Source organism: Mastigoproctus giganteus, chromosome 6 (assembly GCF_048544385.1).
Source record: "Mastigoproctus giganteus isolate SK-2022 chromosome 6, ASM4854438v1, whole genome shotgun sequence".
Lineage (NCBI taxonomy): Eukaryota > Metazoa > Arthropoda > Arachnida > Uropygi > Thelyphonidae > Mastigoproctus > Mastigoproctus giganteus.
This window is the reverse complement of record NC_143580.1, coordinates 164,973,511-164,998,563: the sequence shown is the minus strand read 5'-3', so window position 1 is coordinate 164,998,563 and position 25,053 is coordinate 164,973,511. Positions and strand designations below refer to the sequence as shown.

Here is a 25,053-nt window from a genome sequence, read left to right as displayed (position 1 = left end):
CACAGTGTACTCATGAATCCCGCTTATCTGATCACAACTCTGACTAGACCACAGGAAAAAAGACGTCTTACACACCACTGAGAACAGTGTGGCAGAATCGATGGAATGACTCCACTAAAGGCCGCATAACTAGAAGCTTCATACCAGACATTGGATGTGTTTACCCCATTTCCCCGACCTGGTACTCTCCTGGACTGTACTCTCCTGACAGTGTGGCAGAATCGATGGAACGACTCCACTAAAGGCCGCATAACTAGAAGCTTCATACCAGACATTGGATGTGTTTACCCCATTTCCCCGACCTGGTACTCTCCTGACAGTCCAGGCATGGCTTCTTCAGGAAGAAGCTACACGATTTTGGAATCTCAGACATAGCGCAGTGTAGATGTGGACAAGAAGAAACTTGGGAGCACCTGCTCTATGAATGTAATATATATGAAGACCTCCGTGGCCTGCTGTTTACCAAACTACGCTCCATCCTTAGAAATCAGGAGGACATAGTGCTGCAGGAAGAAGAAAACTATAAGGCTTTCACGCTTTTCACTCAAAATCTCTTAGCGAGGCAAAGAGCACTCCCACCACCCTGAAACAATGGCGACCCAGAAATGACACCTTTCCAGGCCTGCTTTATCTCCTTTTCCCGGTGGGAGGACACCCCTGTCTCCCTCTCTCCCTGAAAAACCCACTTTCCCTCTGGTGTGGCATGGGCATGCCCACTGAACGTTTGGCAGCCACCTCCTCTATCGGTCCCTTTCTTCTTTTTCTACCCTCCAGCCTTCCTTCTCCCCACCCAAATCTGTCTACCTTCACAGCGCACAGCCCCACATATCAAAATTGTAACTACACCAAAATTGCTTACCCGACCCTTTTCGGCCAAAAATAAAACTCATCCAGCATACAATCCATTCTCGCTCTTAAGGCAAATCTCTATGACCAAACAAAGCACCAACAGTGATTAAAGCAATGTCTCTTTCTTTCTTTTTTTTTTTTTTTTTTTATATAGGTCCTAGCCATTGAAATCTGAGGAAAGTAGGTGGCAGGACCTGCCAGAGTACTGATTCCTTATTGGTAACACCTGGCTAGCCTCCACGTGGTGCGGTATGGGCAACATCGGGTCCCATCAGGGGCCTGATGGCCAATAAGCCAGATGAACAATGGGCACAACAGACTACACTATACACGATCCACACACTTTAAATCTCTGGCTTGACAGGGTACTGTCACTCGATACAGAGAACACCGCGGAGATGGGAGAAATCCCAGGAGCCGCAAGGCCCTCAACATACCAAATACCAAAAATCACCTGATCACTGTGTGCAGGAAGGACACAGCACCCAGGATTGTCCCAGCTGCACTAAAAGGAAAGGAAATAATAACCATCACTTTAAAGATCCCGAATGCCCAGAATATACCAAAGCAGTTGAATTCATCAGGTCAAAAACAGATTATGAATAACACGCCAATTAATAAAAATTGAAGACGAAACCAAATCAATCTCAAACACCTAAAAGTTCTTCAACTAAACTGCCAGTGGTCAATAGCTGTCATCAATGATCTAACAAAAATTATCATAGAGCAAACCATACACATTGCAGCAATTCAAGAGCCATACTCACACAAGGACCTGGTCAAGGCGATACCCCTGTCATATCGGCTAATCCAATCAAACTCAATAACAGTGGGACATGACGGCAATGCCAGAAGATGGATCTGGGATGCCACTGTCATAGCAGATCCCATCATTATAGTAATCAAGGTCACCTCACTGTGCATGACACATGCTGCTCGTACCTGCCTGGAGGGCAGTTTTGGCCAGCTCTTTGTCATATCACTCTACTGCCAGTGCTCACAATCAGCTAATCCAATACAGCCATACGCTGGCTACTTGGAGGTAGCACTCAACAAGCTTAGAAACAAAAGCGTGCTTATCCTGGCTGATGTCAATGCTAACTGGACCCCCTGGAACAGTCTGCAGCAAACAGATGAAAAAGGACAGATCATAGAAGAAATCATTCTCACACACAGACCGCAGGTACTCAATATGCAAGGACATTCTCCAACCTGTGTCATGCCACTTGATACCTCATACATTGATGCCTCCTTAGCTACCCCAGTTGTGGGACAGAAGGTGCAAAACTGGAAGGTACAACCGGCAATCTCAACAAGCAACCACAATGCCATAACCTTCTCTGTACTTCAGCATACAAGAGCAGACCACACAGATCAATACAGATTCCAAACAAAAACAGCAAACTGGGAGAAATTTGATACCTCCCTAAAGGAGGAATTAACTGAGGAACAAGTAGCTGCCCTACAGACTCTGAACACAGAACAACACATACTGGAATTACAAGATAAAATCAAAGTATGCAAAGCATCAATGAAGCTGAGGGGGAAAAAAAAGTATCACTTCCTTTGGTGGACGGTGACCCTCACTGAATTGAAACAACAATGCAGGACAACAAGAAGGGAGTATCAAAGAGCTCGATGAGTACCAACTAGGCCACAAGACGAACTCAATAACTTGCAAGACAGGTGAGACAACGTTACCATCCTTGACGCAAACCATACAACAGAAAAAAGCAGCCTGGGAAAGACTAATTCAAACGAAAGGAAGCACAGACCCATGGGGTCTAGTCTATAAACTGCTCAACAGCAATATCCCCTCACAGTCCAGGGAAATACCTCCACAAATGACCTGGCAAAACCATCAATGTGATCCTGGGTACGATCACCTATCAAGACCTGGAACTGAAGAGACGTTATACCAAAAAAGAAATGAGAAAACAAAACAGAGCATATCGAGGACTCCCAGAGGAATTGCCATTCACCTTGGAGGAGATAGGCCAAGCCATAGCCACTATGAGGAATAGGAAATGCCCGGGGCACGATGCCTTGGAGTTGGAAGTCCTAAAGAGGGCATGGAAAGTGGCCCCCTGCACCATCCAAAGTACCCTTAACTCCTGTCTCCTTTCTGGCACCTTCCCCAGGACCTGGAAGCTGGCAAACCTCAAAATCATTCTGAAAAGTCCTGACAAACCTCGGCAAGACCCTACTTCATAACGTCTGATCGCTCTCCTCCTGGTCATGGGCAAAGTCTGGAAAAGGTCATTGCAGCCAGACTGATTCACACTTACAAAACAAAAGGCCTATACTCATCAAAGCAGTATGGATTCACGCTCGGGTGCAGCACAGAAGATGCCATCTCAGAATTGATTGCCACAAGAGATAACTCTAACAGCAAGTACCTCCTAGCCATCTTCGTGGACTTTGCGGAGGCCTTTGACGCACTCTGGTGGCAGAGCGCCCTTGCGAGGCTCAGAGAAGGCCCATTTCTGCTCCACTTTTCTCCTTGCTTTCTGATTACTTCTGTGACCGGGAAGGTGATGGTTTGGAGCGGTGTTCAGGAAATCAGAATAAAAATCACAAGGGGATGCCCACAAGGCTTAGTCTTGGGCCCACTGTTGGAACCTTGTTTTCAACACCTGGTTACATAAGACCTTCCAATCAACAACATTAATAGCTTTCGCAGACGACCTCACTATTGTCACAGCCAGCAACTCCAGGAGAGAGATAGAAAATAATGCAAACCAAATCCTAGAAGAGCCTTGCCACATGGGCAGATAAATGCAAATTGAATGTATCCACAACAAAAAAAACAACGCAAATGCTGATCAAGGGGAAACTCAATAGAGAATGCCCACTACTCGTCAAATACAAAGATCAAACAATCAAATATACACAAACAACTAGACGCGTAGGTATCTAGTTGGATGAAACATTCAGCTTCCTCCCTCACACAAAATACTTAAGAGAGAAGACCAAGACCTTCCTGATGGCCCTCAATAAAATAACCAGAAGAGAATGGGGCCTAAAAGCACACATGCTAAGGTTATATTATAACTGTGTTTTCCTTTCTATTCTTACTTACGGAGCGGGTGCGTGGTGATATAGAGCAATCATCTGGAACAAACACAAAGATTGGTGCTCTTAACCGTGTCAAGGGCATGCCGAACAACTTCAACAATGGCATTATAAGCTCTACTAGGGAAAATGCTAGCAAATCTAGAAGTACAATTCAGATACCTGAAGTACAGTATAAACAAAAGAATACCCACGACTATTGATGACATCACTGTTTGACCTGCAGGCTGAAAAGAAAACGGAAATAGCAAGAATAAGGAATGTGATGAGGGCGAACTGGCAAAACACCTGGACAACCACGGAAAAATGAGCAACAACAAGACAATACATCCTGAATGTGAAAGAGCTAATCAAGAAGGAAAAATTATAGCTAGTGCCAGGCCTATATGCCTCCTCCTTAATGACGGGCCATGGCAGTAAATATAAACACTAAATTATACCAACTGGGCCTATCAGAGACACCACAATGTTACTGCGGCAAGCCTGAAACTGCTGACCATGTACTCAACGATCGTCATTGTTACCAGGATCTAAGGCAGGAGCTCTTCTCCTTACCAATTGACAAGCAAAGCTCACAAAAAGTGAGGACAATTTCAAAGCATTCAACACCTTCACGACTAAGGCCTTTAAGAGAAGAAAGTCCATTAGGAGAGAGGGCAACAGGATTTGACAAATAACTACCAACCTTGAACCTGACTGAAGACAACAAACTTTCTCTCTCTCTCTCTCTCTCTCTCACCACCCTGAGTGAGAGATATTTTATCCTTACTAAAACTCTCATCTCATCACTTCTTAGGGCATGTGTGTGTGTGTGTGTGTGTGTGTGTGTGTGTGTGTGTGTGTGTGTGTGTGTGTGTGTGTGTGTGTGTGTCCATCTCCACCTAAAACATTTTAACAGAAAAACTGTAAAGTGGGCCTGAATTATAGCTAAGAAATAGAATATTCAAAAGAAGAAAATTTTGAGATGGATTCAATTTTGAACAGTGATCTAAAACTAATAACTGAATTTTGTATAGGAAAGGTTAAAATTGTATTAAAGAAGTGTTTGTGTGTATAGTGTGTTGTTAATGTCAGGTCACTTTGCCATCAGGAAGCAGCTGTCATCCACAGCTGCTAAGTGATGCCCGTACCCGGCACGTGGAGCCGGACCTGCTCTACTATTATGATCTTTAGTGCCAAAGCACAATCCTGCACCCGACAGAAAAAGTGCAATACTGTCGGGTGCCAACATTCCTGGTCTCAGGTTGCCCAAACCCAAAAACCAAGAAGGAAAAAAAAAAAAAAAACCCACCGTAGTGGTACATGTTGAGGAACCACAGATCAGACATATAGCTTCCTGATCTGAAGCTCCCAACCCAGATGCATTTATGCATTATTCAAATATGCTGCCAGCTCAACCTCCGACAGTCTTACTCTTGGATTTTCCCCATTTCTATCACTCTTCCTTACTTCCCCCTAAATTGAGTACTCCTGAATCTTTCAGGGACACTCAGCCAGATGACGGTAGAACCTGGCATGCCTCCTTGTGGCAGGAATGGGGGCAGAGACCTCGTGTCTCTGCCCTGCACTCGCTTAGTTGCCAGTTAGAAAAAAAAACTCCAGGCTCCGCTCAGGCAACCCAAACGCACGCGCGCACACACAGCTAAACATAACTACCAACCTTGATCCTGACTGAAGACAACAGACTTTCCTCTCTCTCACCACCCTGAGTGAGAGATATTTTATCCTTACTAAAACTCTCATCACTTCTTCTTAGGGTGGTCCTATTTTTGGAGTTGTCCCCTTTCTATCACTCTTCCTTACTTGAGTGCTTCTGAATCTCTCAGGGACACTCAGCCAGATGATAGTAGAACCTGGCGCCTCCTCGTGTCTCTGCCCCCCCACTTGCTAAGTTGACGGTTAGAAAGAAACAAGAAGACATGAAGCAGCTAATGGGGAAAACTCCGAGCTCCGCTCAGGTAACACACACACACACTCACACATTGCTGACCAGGTACACCCTTTCATGACAGCAGTCTTCCCTTCTGGTGGTGCCGTCTTCTAGCAGGATAATGCACCATGACCTACTGCCCAAATTGTTCGAAACTGGTTCGCGGAACATGAGGAACACTTCCAGGTATTGCCCTGGCCTCCAAATTTCCCAGACATCAATCTCATTGAGCATCTGTGGTTTGTGTTGGAACAGCAATTCTGATCTGTGGCATCTCAACCGCGGACCTTAGAGAAGTTAAAGGATCTGCTGGTTACATGTTGGTACCAAATACCACAAGATACGTTTAGAAATCTTGTAGTGTCCATGCCTCGTTGGGTACGAGCTGTTTTGGCTGCATGTGGAGGACCAACATCATATTAGGTAGGTAGTCATAATGTTTTTGCTCATCGATGTATATATGTAGTATATTCTTGCTGAAAGACAATGGTAATTAACTTCACACCACACAAGTATTGGTTGCATGTTACAGAGAACAATGCTGTTATTCTGCTTTTCTGTTTTGGCACATAGACTTACTCACTCATCTAACAGCCAATTCATTAATCAAAATCAGAAATTTTAAAAAATTTCCAATTTTAACATAATTTTATAATTTTTTTGTGAAAAGAAAAAGAGAAATAGTAAAATTAAGTCAGAAGACAGACTTTCTGTCATATATTCAGTGTTTCTGTTACAAGCATGGCCAGCACATATGCCACAAACAGTGTAGAGAAGTATGTGATTTGTAGGAGAACTGCCTCCAACAGTTTGTCCCTGAACTAAGACATCTTCACTTCTCTGGAACATACACTTTGCTACTCTAATCCAAGGTATAATTTCATTAAAAAATTAAATTATACATCAGTATTACACTACTATCATAGTAATTATGCGATGCACACGCACAACAATAATACTGCAGTGTTCCTAGCTGATATGGAACTATAGACAGTGGTGAGCTGTGAATATTTTAACAATGATCTGGCAGTTTTGCTGATTTTTTTAATTTTATTTTATTTTACAACTAGATAAATTTAATTTTGTGAATAAAAAATAACACGAAATATTTCCAATATCACAAATAGCATAAAACACTATCACAAAACGTTATGGAATATAAAAACAAATATTACAAAAGACACAAACTATTCTAGAAAAGGTACTCAAAAATCAGATTACATAAAAAAAATATTACACAAATATTCAAGAAAAATTTATTTTCTTAATATTTGTTGTCGATCTTCTGCTTTACTTAGTAGAATTTAAAATTACTCTGTTGCATTAGCTAGCTTATCCTATAAGGATAAAACAATACAGTTTAATAACTTGTCACAGTCACAAGGTAATTTTTTGAATGTGTTTGTAATTTCGATTCCTTCAAATTCTTTTGACTTCAACATGCTCTCACTTTTATCTTCATAATTTCCTGCAGAATTTTTCAAATTACCAATAGCATTGATAGTTCAAATAAATAATTTATCTGCTTTTACAATGATGCTGTGGCTTTGTAAAGCTTCTGAAAGGTAAAAGAGTTCCTACAGTATGTCGATCATTAGAGCTAAATCATTAAGAAATTCTAGATTTAAAAGTCGGTTTAATAATCCCAAATATTTAACTTCTGATTCAAAATGTTTGCACAAAACTGGATAATTCCCCCAAAGTGCAATTGTTGTCTGCAAGTTACAAGCTGGCCATTGTGGCCCGAACTCACTACCGATCTTTAAAATTTCCACATCAAGTTCTTTAGCAGTCATCCTTAAATTGCGCTGATTTTTTGGAGATTGGTGATATATTGCATAAAGTTGATCTAGAAATATTTCAAAATGATTCACTTCTTTTATATTTTTTATAGAATCATCTAATGCCAATTTCAAATGATGAGCCAGGCATTGCCAAATAATGATGTTTGAAAATTGTTGTAAAAGTCTGGTTGAAACACCGGACTTTTACCCAGAATTACACCAGCACTATCGGAACAAAATCCAGTAAGATTTTCTTTTAAATATTTTTCAGAAAAACCATAGCTATTTACAGCTGTAATTATGCTAGCATGTATGCATTCAGCGGTTGTCTTTTCTAGTTCAGTAAGATCTATAAAAATCATACATGGCTCAGCAAGCTACGTAGGAAAATAATTAAGGCACTTGGTTTGGATAATGTTGTGGACTCATCAATTATTATGCAGGTTTTGGCATTTTGTATTATTTTAGTAAAGGTTTCCTTTTTTACTTCCTTTGAAATATGTTCAGAGATTCTAATGCCTAAAAATCTTGAATGCAATGAAACTCCTATATCAACACCATTTTTACTCTAATTCCAATTCAGCTGGCAAGTTAGACATTGGCCGATTTCTTTTTACGAGACTATACGCTGAATTAAAAATTTTGGCAGTTCAAATTTCTTTATCATTTAGTTTGCCAATGACATTTGGATGCATATGCCTTTGTGATTCTTCATTTGTTCTTAAGAATTTTTTATGTGCCACTGAATGGATAGTTTTTTGTGCAAGATACCTGTGTACTATTTTTATTCTTTCCATTTGGCTCTGCATTAATTTCCACCCATTCTTTTGAAAAAACCATGACAATGTTTTTCTTATTTAACACCCAAGTTTTTATATTTAGCACAAACAGAACAACCTAATTTTCCATTTTGGATGTATAGCCATTTGTACCGAGTTTATAAAAAAAAAGCTTGTTTCTCATTCCAATAATCAGGTAGTTGCTGTTCCACTTTATCAACATTACTATTCGTAGAATTATTTGACGAAATAACTTCACTACGAACAATTTTGTTCATTACACTGGCAGTATCTGTAGAAGCAGATTTCTTCTTTTGTCTTTTCCAAAAAAAAAAAATAAATTGGACTGTCTTTTCATGGCTAATAAATTTAAAAAAGTGCTTTAAATATTATTTGCATAGAACTTGTAATAAATACTTAATAATGAGCAATACACAGTACTTCTCCCTTGCACTGAAACTCAACTGATTACATTCTTTGTTGCACCTACCCTCATAATTCTATCTGTTGTGGAAGTTGATAGCTCAAATAAATATAAGGCTGAACTAGAAAAACATTTGGAGTGACCAGGCAGGCGAGATGATTGCATCTCATAATTATAATTATGGAATTCAGGATTTAATTGGTAAAATAAATGATTATTTCAACAATGGGCTTGCAAATTTTCAAAAACTAAAAATAATAAATAACAATGGGCTCTTGTGAGCTCACTATAGCTCACCACTGATTCTACACACACACACGCTTGCATGAATATACCCAGTTCAGATGCCTTAATTTTACATTGTATCAGTGGTCTCCACTAATAAAGTGCTTTTTATTAATAGTTAACAGTCTGCCTTGGAGCCCCTGAAAGATGCTGCAAATACATAATCATGAAGTTATAACATTGAAGCGTTTGTGGAACACGATGGTTAAAATCATTTGTGTTGCGAAGTTATCCCCCTCCCTCACAAAAGGTTTTACTCCCATTTTTCTTGTACCAAATAAACATACAAATAAAACAATAAAATAATATGAAAATTGAAGAGTTGTGCAAGGAGTAATAGATGTTTGGGTCAAAATTTAACTGTTAATGAATCCCTTTAAAATGAGAAAGATCAGAGCTTTTATTTCTGCATTGCTAATATGTAGAGACACATTTATACCATTGGTTCCTCTTTAACTGTCCCCACCCCATTTCAACTTTCATTTGTTTCACTAAGATATCAGAGAATAAGGATGGCCATTCTGTGGTAAGCCAGCAGTTGGATGAACATCTTATAGACCTGAAATTGAAAGCTTAGAGCACATGCTGACTAACATTTTTTTTCATTTGTTTTCTCTCCAGATTCATGGAGACATTTGATCTACAAGGTGTTCGGCAGTTGGCTGAACATCTAGGAAATTGGGCAGATGGGCTGGGAAGTGGCAATTGAAGTTTACCATTCACAAATGCAAAGTACTACATATGGGTAGAAGTAATCTCAAAGAAACATACCATCTCTGTGGTACTACCCTTAGAGTGGTAGAAAATGAAAAATATCTGGGAGTAATTGTGCAGTCAGATATGAAGTTTTCTGAGCAATGCACACAGGCTGCCAGAGCAGTCAGTGATATATAAGAATTTTGCTAGTAGGGAAAAGGAGGTTATTATCCCTTTGTATAAGGCAATGGTCAGGGCCTTGAGTACTGCATACAGGTCTGGAGCCCTCATTTTAGGAAGGATGTCGAGTTGCTTTTGAGTGTGTACAGAGAAGGCAAAAAGATTGGTGAGGGGAACGAAGAGACCCACTTACCAAGAAAGGCTTAAAAATTCTGCAAATTGCAGTGGCTGGAGACTGGCACCTGCGAGGTGATCCTATTGAAGCATATAAGACCTTGAATGAGTTGTACATGCTGGATTCTGATGGGATTCTTCCACTTGCTCAGATAATAAACCTGAGGGGGCATAAATTAAAACTGAGGAAAGACAGTTGTAGAATAAATGTGTGGAATTTGCCTTAAGCCAGCGAGTGGTTAATTGCTGGAACAAACTTCCATCTGTTGTTGTGTAAGTTGATAGCTTAAATAAATTCAAGGAGGGAATGGATGTGTGAAATTGGGGTTTTTTTTTTTGGCTGCCTCCTGAAACTGAAAGCTTAAGAGTACATGCTGACTAACTGTTTTTCATTTGTTTTCTCTCCAGATTCATAGACATTTGCTTTGATTTTTTTTTTTTTTTTTTTTTTTTTAGTTTTATCTAGCAAAATATTGAGAGGCACTATTTTCAAAAATTTTAGGCCAAAATAAGGAGCAGTTGAAAAAGTCTTTCATGGACATGGAAGAATAAATAATTTAATTTGCAGTAAAAGAGGTTTTACATTTTCAGACCCTGCATAATTAACATAAATGTAAAATATGAAGGCATGAATATATGATTTCAGGAGCAATGATAGACTCCCAAATAATTACCATGTCATAAAATACTTCATACAATTGGTAAATAAAACAGGAAATACTTTTCTTTAAAGATACCGTCAATCTGATTTAAGGTTAGGAAAGAGTAAAGAGTTGTTTTTTTTTTTTTTTTTTTTTTTTAAATTTAAATCAGGTGGAGGTTGTCATTGTTTGCTGAGGTATTAGGAATTCTCAAGATTTTTTAATTGTTGTTGGCAAATGATTGTTGATCTGTTAAATGATAATTTCCAATTACAGAATGTTATTTAAATAAAAGTGGATTTTTTCTTTAAATAGGATTACATCAAACACATTCAAGAAATATCTGACAAACTGGTTGCAATCATCAGTGATATGTTTGAAAGCCAACTTTGCAAGGTGGGTCCTTTAAAATGAATGTAGACAAATTTTAAAATGATTATCATATGTACTTTTATTCAAGACCCTCCTAATCTTCTGATATTTTACTGAATCAACAGTGGGAAGTGAAAGCTCCAGTTCCTTCACCTTGCTTTCGAGCCATATCTAAGCAACTTGGAAAGTTATATGACCTGATATCTGACCTGCTGCCTTCAAATCAATTAGAGGAACTATTTCAAAGAATGAATGATGTATTCAAAAACAAACTAAGGCATCATTTAATACGGCTTCAAGTGAATAATGATGGTGGACCACAACATGGGTAAGCTTAACTGCTTTCTCTTGTCTTAATATTGTAGAGATAACTTTTACAGGGACTCCAGAACAAACAAATGCTATAAATGAATACATGGCATCGATGAATATGTGAAAACGTAGCCTCACAAATCATTGGTATGAAATTTGAGAGGCAAACAGTGGCCTATCAAATTTCATTTCAACAATGGATGTTTAAAAAAACTTGCACTTAAAGAAATAAAAGACTGATCTGATGAATGTTATGCTTTTAGTCAGTGTGGCCTGCAGAACTATTCAATATGCTAATCAAAATTTTTTACATATAAATGTATGGCACTCTTATTGTTAATAAAAGATGGAATTTAAGTATATGTTAGTTGCTGCAATGCATTAAATTCACATATTAGGTCACTTATTTACAAAATATTGATGATTTTGTGTTTGATACGGAACCATCTGATGCAAAGTAACATTGACCTGATGCATTTACCTATGCACAATTATAACTTTCATTAACAATAAGAGGTGCTGCACATCAAATTCAGACCTAGAATATTACCATCGTAAAAACACTATTTGGGGGGTTTGAATAAATGAGAATGTATCTGTAACTATTTTATCATCACACTGAAGGGTAGCATTTTACTCAATGCTGTCTCATATTAGTTTCTTAGTGTTCACAGTAAGTGGTGGTCAGCACACATTGTGTTATGGCACTAGGTACCAAATGATTGTGACTGAGCAATTTCTATAACTTTCACTATAATTTCCTATAAGGAAATTATAGTTCTTTTATGTTCCTGTTGTTAAGAAATCTATTTATTTAATAACAGCTCTTGTTACAAAAGTACTCGTACAGAGCAAGAAAGGAAAGGCACCTCTCTTTGTTTCTCACAATTTTATTGCTAACACCTACTAATTTTTCCTTAGTCATTGCAACGGGGCAGCAGGCACTGCTGAAAAACTTGGCAGAAGAGTTAATCTGCCAAGTGCTGAATGGAACAAATATAGACTATACCAATACTGACTCTTGCAGGACAAATGTCCCACCACACTCTAGGGAACAGGAACCCTTCCCATGCTAAAAGACAGATACAGACCAGAATGTCTGGCCTCACTTCCTTATAATACATTCACTGACTGACCAACCACTCAGTAAGCTCTTCCCTCTTCTGATCCAGAAATGTTTAAAGAATGCTGTACAATTACTTAAATTGAAAACACTTGGAGGGAACCTCCATACAAGTACCTCCTCATACTACCTTAAACTACTTGAAAGGAATGATAACATAATGGGACCTTCTACAACTATCTGACGAAAAAATTAAACAGAGAATCCCAATTAAAAGGAATGGCTCATTAGTTCCAACCAGAAACTTCATACTAATGTTCAACTTCCCAAATCCACCAGCATCTGGTGGATTTGGGAAGTTTTATTTGGGTTCAACTTCCCAAATCCACCAGCATCTGGTGGATTTGGGAAGTTGAACCCAAATAAAAGCCAAATATCTGAACTGTCATGTTCAACCACATATACTGAACCCTATCGGATGCTTCAAATTTGGGCATTCACAGTATGTCGAGGACTGCAGTATGTGCTTTGTATGAGTCCAAGGATCATATCCGTACTGAATGGTTCTGCACAGTCTTTACAATTTCCAAACTGTAAAGTCAAACTCTACAGATCACTTATTATTTTCTCATATTTTATATCTTACATGTTTTAGTCTTCTAAAGACTGAAACATGTAAAAAATAAAAATGATTCAGAAATACAAAACTGAGCATAAAGTTATCTCAAAGCACAAGTAACACTCCACAAATATCACCAATTACAGTAACATGCACTTATGATTTTTTTAGGCAACCAACTCCATATCTGAATCCAATTGTGAACGTCTGGGATAAGCTATTAGGAGCAGTTTGGCTTCACGGTATATAGCAGCTGACAAATATCCCAATGGAAGAATGGTCAAATGTGGAACTAGATTCCTTCAGACACCTGATGGAATCTATGCCACGACGTGTACGGATTGTAATATGGGCAAAAAGTGGCCCTAATGGATATTGAATGAAGGTTTATAAATTTTTGGCCAATGAGTGTAGGACATAAATTGAAAAAGGATAGCTGCAGGATATATTTATGAAAACTTGCTTTTAGCCAGAGAGTGATTGATTATAGGAACAGACTTCGATCTGTCGTTGTGGACAATTTGTAGGCAATTTGAATAAATTTAAAGAAGAATTAGAAAATTGTTAGAGTGGTTGTATAGATGATATGAGGTTGGTAGTGTTATTTATATATATACACAGTATGCAGTATTTTGTTGATGCTCTATGAGCATGCTTTTTGCATCAGTATGCGAAAGTAAAATAACCAGTTTTTATTTCAAGAGATCAAAGATATCACTAGTATGCAGCGCTGCTACTAGATGGAAGCACATGTATGTATGTGTTAAACGCTAAGGCAACTAATGTGTTGAGGCGACAGTGTATTCGTGGTCGGATTGACTGGTTTGCTGAATAAATATCCGCGAGTTTCCGAAAAAAAAAAAAAAATCATAAAAATTCATCTCATTTTGTTATCAATACGGGATTCGAATCCGGCCTTTTCTACACAGATGGGGAGGGGAAGTAAAGGGAGTTTATAGAGATCATAATCACTGTGCTACCTTGAGATTAGGTGGTGAGACGTATTGTTCAGCCGCATTGCCAATAAAGGTATGATGCATCAGTATATTGTCTGTAATCTTGGCTCTGCAAAAATTCTCTGGGTTGAATCTAGCTAGTTGCTAGCAAGTATGTTAGGAGGAAACAAATTCCTGGTAACCCACCAGCAGTGTCCATTGGTTAGCTTCCGCGACCACAGATAAGAAGACTGTGTGTTCTAATTTGTTCACTGTCAAAAAAAAAAATGCAAAGTCCATTTTAATTGTGGTGCCGAAAATCCGGCTGCCCTTGCTAATTCAATATTTATGGCCCTTTGCAATGGCAGGCGAATTATCTGGAACATATCAAACGAATTAATTCTTTTGGTGATTAGCTTATGACACCAACTTGATAAGGAATTGTAATCCATGTTTCTGTATGTGCGGAACTAGTAAAGCAGAACTAATGCAAAATGGTGCAAATTTAGGACTCGAACCGTTAAAATTTCAGGGCATGGCTGGCTACCTACTCATAAGTGTATGTAACTGTTTTATCCACATTGTAATATTAGTATTGGCATTAGTAGTGGCAAAACAGGTGGTAGATGACTTCCATCAACCGGCGAAATACCACCTTTGCTTATTGAAGACTTGAAGTGGTGAAACCCATGTTTAGTCTCTAGAGCAAAGTTTCCGGCATCCCCCTCCCCCCCAACAGTATTAAGTACTATAGGTTTTGATACCTTTCGTGTTTGGGGTTTTAATAAAAAAAAAAAAAAAAAAAATATGCAGCAAACTGTCCAACAACACAAACAGAACACTACTACTACAGTTCAAACCAATGTTACAGTTCCTCCCAACATCTCTATAGCTGATTGGACTCGCTCAAACCTAGCTCCATCACTGAAGCCATCAACACGCCAGTTAAAACTACCTCGCAGCCAACCACAAATGCTAAAGATGTAGATACAGAAGACAAACCCTCTATCCATGATCATATGGATACAGATGAAAAAGAAGTCTTAGAGGAACCAATCTTAGAAATATATGCTGAGGAAGAAATGGATGTTCTTCCATTTTTCTTCCAAAAAGAGAAAAAGCCTAAATAATGCAAAAAGACAGATACTAATAGAGATAAAAACCAAAATAATACAGTGGAATTGTGAAGGTTTCTGCTGATGACATTTGTGACTTGTTTGATAAATATCATCTGGTAGGTGTCTGCCTTCGAGAAACTAACCTAACTCCACAAGCAAACATAACAGTGAATCGTTATGGTACAAATCAACAAGACCGATTTCCCTCCTGTGGAGAAAGTAGTAGAGTGACTATTTTGATCCACTCCAAAATTTAAACTCCTTCACCTGCTGCAAACATCTTTGGAAGCAGTTATAGTATGAATCTCAGTCCAGTTTACATTCTCACTGGTCTCACTTTACCTTCCCTCAAATCAAGTGTAAGTAACTCAGCAACCACCCCCTGTGGGTGTCTTAACTATCAAGACAAATGAGGAAATTTTATTTAAAAATTATTGGAAAAGCAAAATCTCTCACTCCTTTACACCAGTACAAACAGGAATAGCCTCTGCCATTGACATAAGTTTACCAGTCCTATACCCATTCACTGAATGGTTCACTTAATAGCAACCATCTCCCTGTGGTCTGCAGAATATTAACAAATAATGTTATACATCACGAAGGCCAAAAAGATGGAGAAGCTGACTGGACAAAATATACAACACTGAACAAATAATCACTACTCAGCCTGTAGACAAGCTATAACCTATGTCAAAAACCAAATATTATTCTCAGTTTTCTGGAAAATATTATAAACATGCCACCATGTGATGGAATGATGAATGCAGTATAGCAAAGAGAGAAAAGGAATAAGGCTTGGAATCTCTTCTGAAAGTATTCCACCTTCACCAACCCTATAAATTTTAAGAAAGCCAGAGATAGAGCCAGATATATCTGGCATAATTGTAGAAAGGAATCATGGATACGTTTTGCCTCCACAATCAACAGATCCTACAAATATAGAATAAAATCATGCTTCAAAGATATTTCAATTAGAATACCTTTCAGTTCCAACAAACTAGAATGAACAGGATATCACTAATTCTGAGGAAATCGCAAACATTCTTGCAGATACTGTTGCAAATTTATCAGCAGTATCGGCATATATCCCTCCTGTCCTTTCAGAAAATGAAAACCTTAGCTGAAAAATATAAACTAAACTTTAATACCAATCAACAACTCCCATATAACCAGTCTTTCAATGTAGGCTAAGGCATGGAGGGTGCAGCAGAACCAATGGTGTTAATTATCAAATGATATGGCAACTTAGTCAAAAATCTCTAAATACGTTACTTCTATCATACAATAGAATTTATATGGGAAAACTATTATTCAAACTCTCCTGGCGTCATTCTATTGCCTGGAAAAGTTAATACAAATCCCACAAATTATTGACTAGTAAAGCCTCCCAAGTTGCCCGCAGGAAAAAAATGGTGAATAATCAACTAACCTGGTTCTTGGACACATGTAATGTACTACATATAAATCATAATTCGTAAAATAGATCATTTCCAGACCCCATAATAAAAGCAAAGGCAAATATTTGAAGTGCTTTTTAAAGAATAAGCATCTAATTATGATCAGTCTTGATAGAGCAAAAGGCACCTTCGACACTACCTGGCAATATGGCATTCTGAACCACCTCCATAGCTATGGCTTGAGAGGACACCTACCAGTCTTAATACAAAATTTTCTGAAGCACAGAATCTTCAATGATCACATACTCAAGAAAAAGGAGTTCCTCGGCTCAGTTTTTAGTGCTACTTTGTTTGGAATCGAAATAAATTCTATTACAAAAGGCTTACTAAACGCAGTTTAAAACATTCCTTTATGCAGACGACATTGCCATTTCATGCTTCACAAAACATGAGCATGATTGAAATGCAATTAAAAAAATAGAATTGTGGACAAAAAACAATGGCCATACATTTCTGTAGAAAGTTAAAAATGCACCCAGATCCAGAAATAAGGCTAGAAAATCAGCTGATACCTCTAGAAAACAACATACATTTCCTTTGCATGATCCTTGGAACATGCAAAGGATGTTCAAACATATCAAATTGCTCTAAACCTGCCTAAAAAACTAAATATTTTTCGAGTTCTTTCTGCATTGACATGGGGAGCTGATCCGGTACAAACTGCTTCACTTATATCATGTTTTACATCAGATTACAGGCTATGGAGTCCCCATCTACAACTCATTTAGACCAAGTGTTGTTAAATAGCTTGACTCCATACATCATTTTCAAATTGCTCTGGGTGCATACCGACAATCACCTATACAAAGCTTATACGCAGAGGCCTATGAGCCTCCACTATATCTCCGGAGACAAATGCTGTTGTTAAACTATGCCGTTAAAGTCTTTCTCATCAGGCTACTTGGCAATATCTTTTCAATCCACAGTGAGAGAACCTCTAAAGAAATAAACCAACTGAAATATGACTACAAAAACTGGTTTCAAAACTGGGCCTAAGCTTAGACAACATATATGATGATAATAGTATAACAAATCCATCATGGCACACTTTCACTCCTAACTGTGACACTTTTCAACAGATGGGAAAAGTGCTCTGATAAATGTCAACATAAAACAGATGCATGCAGCCTACTCATTACAGTTCTCTGAATATCTTCAAATATATACAGATGGTTCTAAAACAGATACCCAATTGGACACTGGAGTGGTCCTTCTACACACTGTCATCTCACAGTTACTCCCAAACAACTGCTATAATTATTCTGCTGAGCTATTTGAATGGCAAATAGCCTTGAAATATATTGAAACCCTCTTCTTCTGACACATCTCATATACAGATTCATTAAGTGTAATAATATTTGATCTCCATTAAAAGCATGCACCATCTCATCCCATCCTTCATCCGATACAAGCTCAAAAAAGAAAAGGTGGCAAGTAAATTTCTGTTGGATCTCAGAACATGCAAGCATTGATGGAAATAAATGTGCTGATCGAGCAGCAAAGAATACTACAAATACAAATCTACTGTTCTATAAAGTTCCACATTCTGGTTACAGACACCATCAAACTCTCAATACTAGTAATCACAAATCTTGCAAAAATCAACTAAATAATAAACTTCTGAAGCTACAATAGGAACTTTCAACTATGGAAATTGAGTCTCCATAGAAATTGGCACAATGAAGTCTTTCTAAATTAAATATTCTTATATTGGACATACTTATCTCACACTATGGACATTCTGTTTCTTTATCGAATGTCCACAGTACCATATAGTACAACAATTCATCTTCCTGTAAATATTCATGATTCCCTGACCTTATCGCAAATCATAGGTGATAATTCTAACATTGAAAATGTATCTACTTATTTAAAACTAATAGAACATTTCAGTCAGATATAAATCATAATTAAGCAACATCATTTTTTCATAATACTAACAGATAGGTGCAATATGACCAACCAAAGTTGCTTTGACACCAAACAATCAACCAACTAACATTGTGTTATAGATATACAACTTTGTAAATATCATGACCTGGATTTTTTCTAAGACATTACTGAAAAAAGAAAGAACGGTTAAAAAACTTAAATTCAGAATGGAACCATGTGTTTGGAAGGTGTTGACAAAATCATTTTTTTAATTCAATTATGGTATGCTGCTCTAGCATCACTCTACCCCCTGTCTATCTGAACACAATAGACTCCTAGTCATTTTTAATGCTACTGTGCTAAATGATTTTTCTTTTTATTTTACCCCCCCCCCTCCTTGATGTGGGCACTTTTGCATGATGAGGTGACTTCCCAGTGATGCTAATGTGCAGTTGTGCACCACAACCCATGGAAACTCCAAAAAGGAAATTCTAACCCTAAATCACCACTTTGGCCCCTGCTTCGACAAGACAGTAGGTCATGGAACAGCACAACTGGGATCAGTTGGTGGGTGGATTTTACTGCTAAGGCCAACTGCATTCCACTAGGCATTCTTCCTTTTGGCCCTGGGACAGGGTTAAGACTGACTGGAAATGTGGGTATGATGCCATAAGTCAGGAATGGGCAACCTTTTGTTGGCTGCAGGCCATGTGAGATTTTCAAGGCAGCCCTAACTGATTTTCTAGCAAAAATATTTAAACATCAAATAGATCTGTAAATAAATAAAATGATACATTCTTTATTAAATTGTAGACTTGTATGGTGTAATAAATTATTAATTATTTACATGTTGCACTTTCACCTGTCAGCAAACATCTGGGAACCTGGCAAGCCGTAAAAAATAAAACAAAAAGGCCCCCAGTATGGATTGGAATTTAAGCAATACACTTATAAAATTTTAGGTGGTAAAGTTTACGAAAAAATATTTGTACTGACTAAATTTTCAACATTTGGGAGAATCTTAGATGTTGCAGCTCACAAATTGTTTTCAAGGTGTATGTCAGTCAGTCTTGATCTTGTTTTTGACAGCTTTCATTTGAGAAAATAGTTGTTTACAGTTATAGGTACTCCTAATCTTAATTGCAATAAAGAACATTCGTGAAATTTTTGTCTCAGAAGCTCATTTCTAGAGTTCAATTAATTCCATCTGCAGTTCCTTTTTCGGCAGCTCAACATGTACATTAATTAGATTTGAAAAAAGGTTTAAATCCACTTCTTTCATTCTGAAGTCGTTAAAGCTTGAACTAAATTCTTTGTAAATGGCCATTAGCTTATCAGCATAAAAAACATATTCAAACATCTTGTGATTGGCTAATTGTAAGGGAATGGTTAGGGTCAACTTTTCCCATTACAATTTTAAATTCAGATTATTTAAGTGGAGTGTAATGTCAACAAGGAAAAAAATCATGAGTCCAGTCACTACTTCTAAACTTTGGGGTATTCTACCTTTCATTTCCATAAATGTGCAAATTTCTTCTCTAAGGTTATAAAATCATTGTAGCATTTTTCCTTTACTCAACCAATGAATCTCATAGTAGTATACAAGACTTCCATATTCAGTCTCAAGCTCTTCAAGAAATTGTTTAATTGGTGATTTTATGAAATTTATGCTTGAAACAACTATACACAACATTTTCGTAACTGACCTTGCAAGTGTAAAGTGTGTTAGTTGTCTGATGGTACGGGGGGTTTTCCCCATCTCTGCAAGTGACACAGGACTCTGTGGAGGCCAAAGATTTAAAGTGTGTGGGTAGTGTTATGTTCTGTTGTTTCTTTGACCATTTAGCAGTTAGGCCCTTATTGGGACCCACCATTGCCCACACTTTGCCACGAGGAGGCAGGTCAAGCACCCAGTGGATTATTTAAATACTCTGGCAGGCTCTACCACCAAGGATTTCAGTGGCAAGATCTGTATATTTAGAGGGGGGGGGGGGCAATTAACACTAGAATTTGGAAAGGCCGAAAGAGGTTTATGAGAAAGCACTTGAATTTTTTGATGCTGATTTGAATTTGGCAGCACTGTTAGGGATGTACTTGGTTGGTTTAGTTAGAGTCGGGGGGAGCGGAGATTGGGGGAAAGCAGGTAGAAGCATGGGGTAAATAGAGTAGGCATCCCCAAAGAGGTCAGTGGGAACAACTGACCTCGCAGTGGTGGTAAATTCTTTCTCTGCTATGTTGAGAGAAGCTAATTCAGATTTCATTTTGGAAACAAACAGACTTCTGCCCAACCATCATAGAAGCCCCACCTGTTTCATCAGAAAGTGTGGATTGGGCAGAGGCACTATCGTGCAGCAAAAACCAATTGCTTTTCCCTAGAAATTGTGGTCTCACCCAGTAATTGTTGAAGCACCTGTGTGTGTAGAATGCAGTGTTAACTTTCTCTCCTTCAGATACAAAGTTCTTGTGAATCCCACTGGTTGTCGAAAAACATGATCAACATAGTCTTGATCCTGGATGTCTTGTGTAAATGGAATTTTTTGGATCTTGGTGGTAATTATTTTGAAGTCTACTGCAACATCCAACTCTCAGCTTCAGTCAAGGAAATTAGGATTGTCTTGACAAGTCTGCATGAAGTCTTTTTGTGATAACACTCTTGGTTGCTTCTGCTTGTCTCTGAAGCACAAATTTTGCAGAGACCTTCCTTTTCCCTAAATCATCAGAGAGAATTTGACGAATTGTCTCCTTATACATTATTCAACTCATCACCAGTTATTCTCAGGCCATACAATGATCTCTTTCCAGTTCCTTGAACTTTTGCATCGCATCTCTGTACCATTTCAAAATTTTGACGACCCCCCCCCCATTTCTTGAATCATTGTGACATTTCTGTTGCAAATTGCCCCAGTTTAAAGCAAATTTTGATATTTGTTCAATGCTTCTAATGAAACTGGATTTTACTTGCAATGTTTTCCCTACTGGACAATCTCTGTACCACCATCGAACATAACCTCAACAGCACCAGTCTGCAAACTTATTGCATCACCACATGGATGATCTCAGTTGCCTTCATTATATTTGCTGTACAATTCCTTTCACTTTGAAGGTGGTACTTCTGCATATGTCTGCTCTGATGTTCCCTGTCAAATATTTCGTAATTTGGAATCCTTTGTTAATTTTCTGACTTAAAATCTCTTTATCATTCTCCCACCACCTCTAACACTTAGAATTCTTTAAGTTCCTGTTCAGCTTTTCTAACAATGAGATAATTTTCTTTGGCAATTTTAACATACAAAACTCCAGCTGGGATAGAATCTGAGGCTTTTGCAATTACTAATAATGATCTTGCAAAGATTGTTCATTTACCTACGAGAATACCAGACAATTTTAACCACACACATGCGTCACACACTCTTTCTCACGAACAACCATTCCAAGTACATAATAGAGGTGAGTGGTCTTCTGGCCATTCTCAGCCTTATGTTGTTTGTCCTTATAAGAATGCAAAATTCTTGGTTGGATTAGTTTTAAGTCTCATCCTATATCTAAACCTTGGTTTTCTCATAAATGTGTTAAGGCTATTTGCGATGAGAATATCACAATTGGCTTACCTCCAATACCTACAACAATTATAAAGCAGTTATTAATCAATCCAAACTAGAATGTGAACAGGCTAAGAGTAGAAAACTTGATCCTTGTCTGCACATTAATTGAACATTCTGATCTCTTATCAAAGCTATTGGCCCAAACTTTTGCCCATCTATTTTTCCACCTCTGGTAAAACCTGATAGTTTTATTATTGTAGCAGCTAAAGATAAAGCCAACACTCACTAGCTTCCTACTTTTCTTCTAACTCTTGTATTGACAGTCTTGGCAAACCACCTCCTACCATTCCATCAAGAGGATATTTTGGTGTCAAGAAAGCTCCGGGTCCTGAGGAGCATTTCTCCACTTGTTCTCAAAACCTGTGATCTTGAACTTGCTCCTGTTCTATGTTACCTTTTTACATTTTCTTATTTCACTAATATCTTTCCTCCTCCTTGGAGATTTGCTCATATTCTGCCAGTTATTGTCCCATTGCACTTACCTCTAAATGCTAAAGTTCAGTTCTCTATTCTTTCCAGAATAATGGAGAAACCAATCAACCACCCAAACCTTTCCATCTGATCAATGATTGCCAATATGGATTTTGCGTGTCAATCCAGCGGAAAAGGTTGGTAAAACCTGAGCATTTGCTTGTGATGTTTCTAAGACTTTTGAACGTGTTTGGATATCTCGTTTTCTCTCTGTTGGTGTTCCCCAAGGTTCAGTTCTTTCTCCCATTCTTTTTACCTTGCATATTAAATGACCTTCTTCTACTGTCATAAAATCCTATCCATAGTTTTGCAGATGACACAGTGCCAGATTAAGGCAAGGACTAGCAGGGGAGGCAAAAAATATATATCCTTCATAAAGGGCACCGAAAAATCTTTCTGCCCAGGCACAGAAATATCTTGGTATGGTGCTGAGATGACAGCATGTTTTATTCTCCCTTCCAGTTTGAGAAACCTTGTGAAAAGCAAAATATAGACACTTTAAACTGGTGCTGCTATGGCGCTTTGCTTTTTGATGATATGAGACTGCAATTAATTTTTAAGGTATGCACTTTTTAAAAACTTAAGTAAACATGCATTTGGTGATGTAAACTAAATTCAAAAAAATTAATGGTACGATAGGTAATCCTGTGATACCATTGAAATGAAGTTACTTTAGTGTAGGCACTCAATTTACATATTTCAAAGTTTTTCTGTGCTTAGGATTAAACTACTGAATTCATGCATACAGCATTTTTAGAATACTGATAATTTAAAAAAACCCTATCCTTTAATACTTTTTTTTTTTATTTACCTGATAGGTTGGTAACTCAGGAAGTAACATTTTATACACAGAATATGAAGAGTATGAACATTCCTTGTGGTAATAACTACAATGGATTAGAAGGTTTATGGATGTCAAGATGAATTTTAATTATGGATGAAATGTGACAGTCTTTCAAAATATTTTCAATACCAGAAAATGTGATCTTTGTAATTAAAATGTACAGATTTTGTTGAAACATAAAAATACTATTTTTATTTTTGAAGTTGAGTTTTGATATTGTGTGTAAAAACATACTTTGAACTATAATGAAGATTTACTGGTTTTCCCAAGCATTAATTTCAAATTCAAAGTGAAATTCCAGGTGTAATATTATTTTTTAAAATACACTGGCCAAAACCGTTATGGGATCACAACGTCGAGTGATATTTGTGTAATGGCATATGTACCTGTTGATGTAATTTAAGTGTGAAATAGCCTGTCACCTTTGTGGATAGCATGGACATTGACTTTGGTATGATCCATGCAATTGGCAAACATGTTTCATATCTGCAAAGTATCAATGAGTTGTTGCAGAATCAGTTGCCAGTCTTTTTTAAGTGCAGTTTTTCACTGCACTGTCTTCCTTGGGTATCCTACTGCAGGCTTTACCCGGACTCATGAAGAGCACTTTAACCCAAGGGGTTCACATCTGGTGAGTATGGGCCTGGCACACCCAGGATCCTGAGCTGGGTATCATCATTCTTCTCTTTCTTGGTGATTCCCTTCTCTCTGGGTAACTCAGGAATATTTTTTTTTGGCTGGTGCAGCAAAAGCCTCAGGCTTCCTTACACCACATAGCTAATGATGATAATAATAATAACATGGTGCCATTTCTTGTCAGTCCAATTACATGTTTACAAGTGCCCACATTTTTCTGACCTTACAATGTGGGTCACTGCCACAAAACATCTGAGCTGGATAGTGTTCATTGCAATAAGCAAGGAGAAAATGCAGTGTAGCCTTGCCTATGGATGAAATGGCTTGATGTGCCATCAGCAAGTTGTAAAATCAGTTTCTTGGAATAATAGCAAGGCAAGGCAAAGAGGATAATAATTCTCACAGAATGTTCGATTATATAATTTTAACAATGAGCATATGGATGTTGTAGCAAAAGTGATCAAAAGAGGTCTGGGACTGAACTAACATTTGAGAAATGACGAAGCTTTCATTTCCCAAATGTTAGCTCAATCCCAGACTCTCTTTTGATCACACCTTATACTACAATGGCCATATGCTCATTGTTAAAATTCTATAATTGAACATTCTGTGAGAATTATTATCCTCTTTGCCTTGCTTTGCTATTATTCCAACTCACTAATGGCACATCAAGCCATTCTGTAAAGTGGTACAGTTACCGACTCACTTCCGGTCTCCTGCTGGCTCTCAGTAGACAACTCAGGCAAACCTGTCCAAGATGACAATTTCAGGATATATTGCCTTTTGCAACACGAATGAGGCCAAGATATGGTTGCACACTGGAATTTATATATTCTCATACTACATTTAGTGGAGAACTTAGTGGTTTACTTACAGCAGATATCAATATGGTGTCAATATGTGTGCAGAATCTAGAAATATTAAGAAAAAATCCA

The 25,053-nt window shown here is 37.9% G+C and overlaps 1 protein-coding gene across 1 annotated transcript in view; it reads left to right on the top strand.

Moving 5' to 3' along the window:
- scat (VPS54 subunit of GARP complex scat) overlaps positions 1 to 23,562 on the top strand; it is a 414,636-nt gene extending 391,074 nt beyond the window's left edge. Inside the window, exons 22-24 of the mRNA XM_090376331.1 lie at positions 11,133 to 11,213; positions 11,315 to 11,517; positions 23,457 to 23,562. Coding sequence (XP_090232457.1) covers positions 11,133 to 11,213; positions 11,315 to 11,517; positions 23,457 to 23,562 — 390 coding nt within the window. The remainder of the gene's footprint in view (positions 1 to 11,132; positions 11,214 to 11,314; positions 11,518 to 23,456) is intronic.
- Positions 23,563 to 25,053: the final 1,491 nt, after the last annotated feature.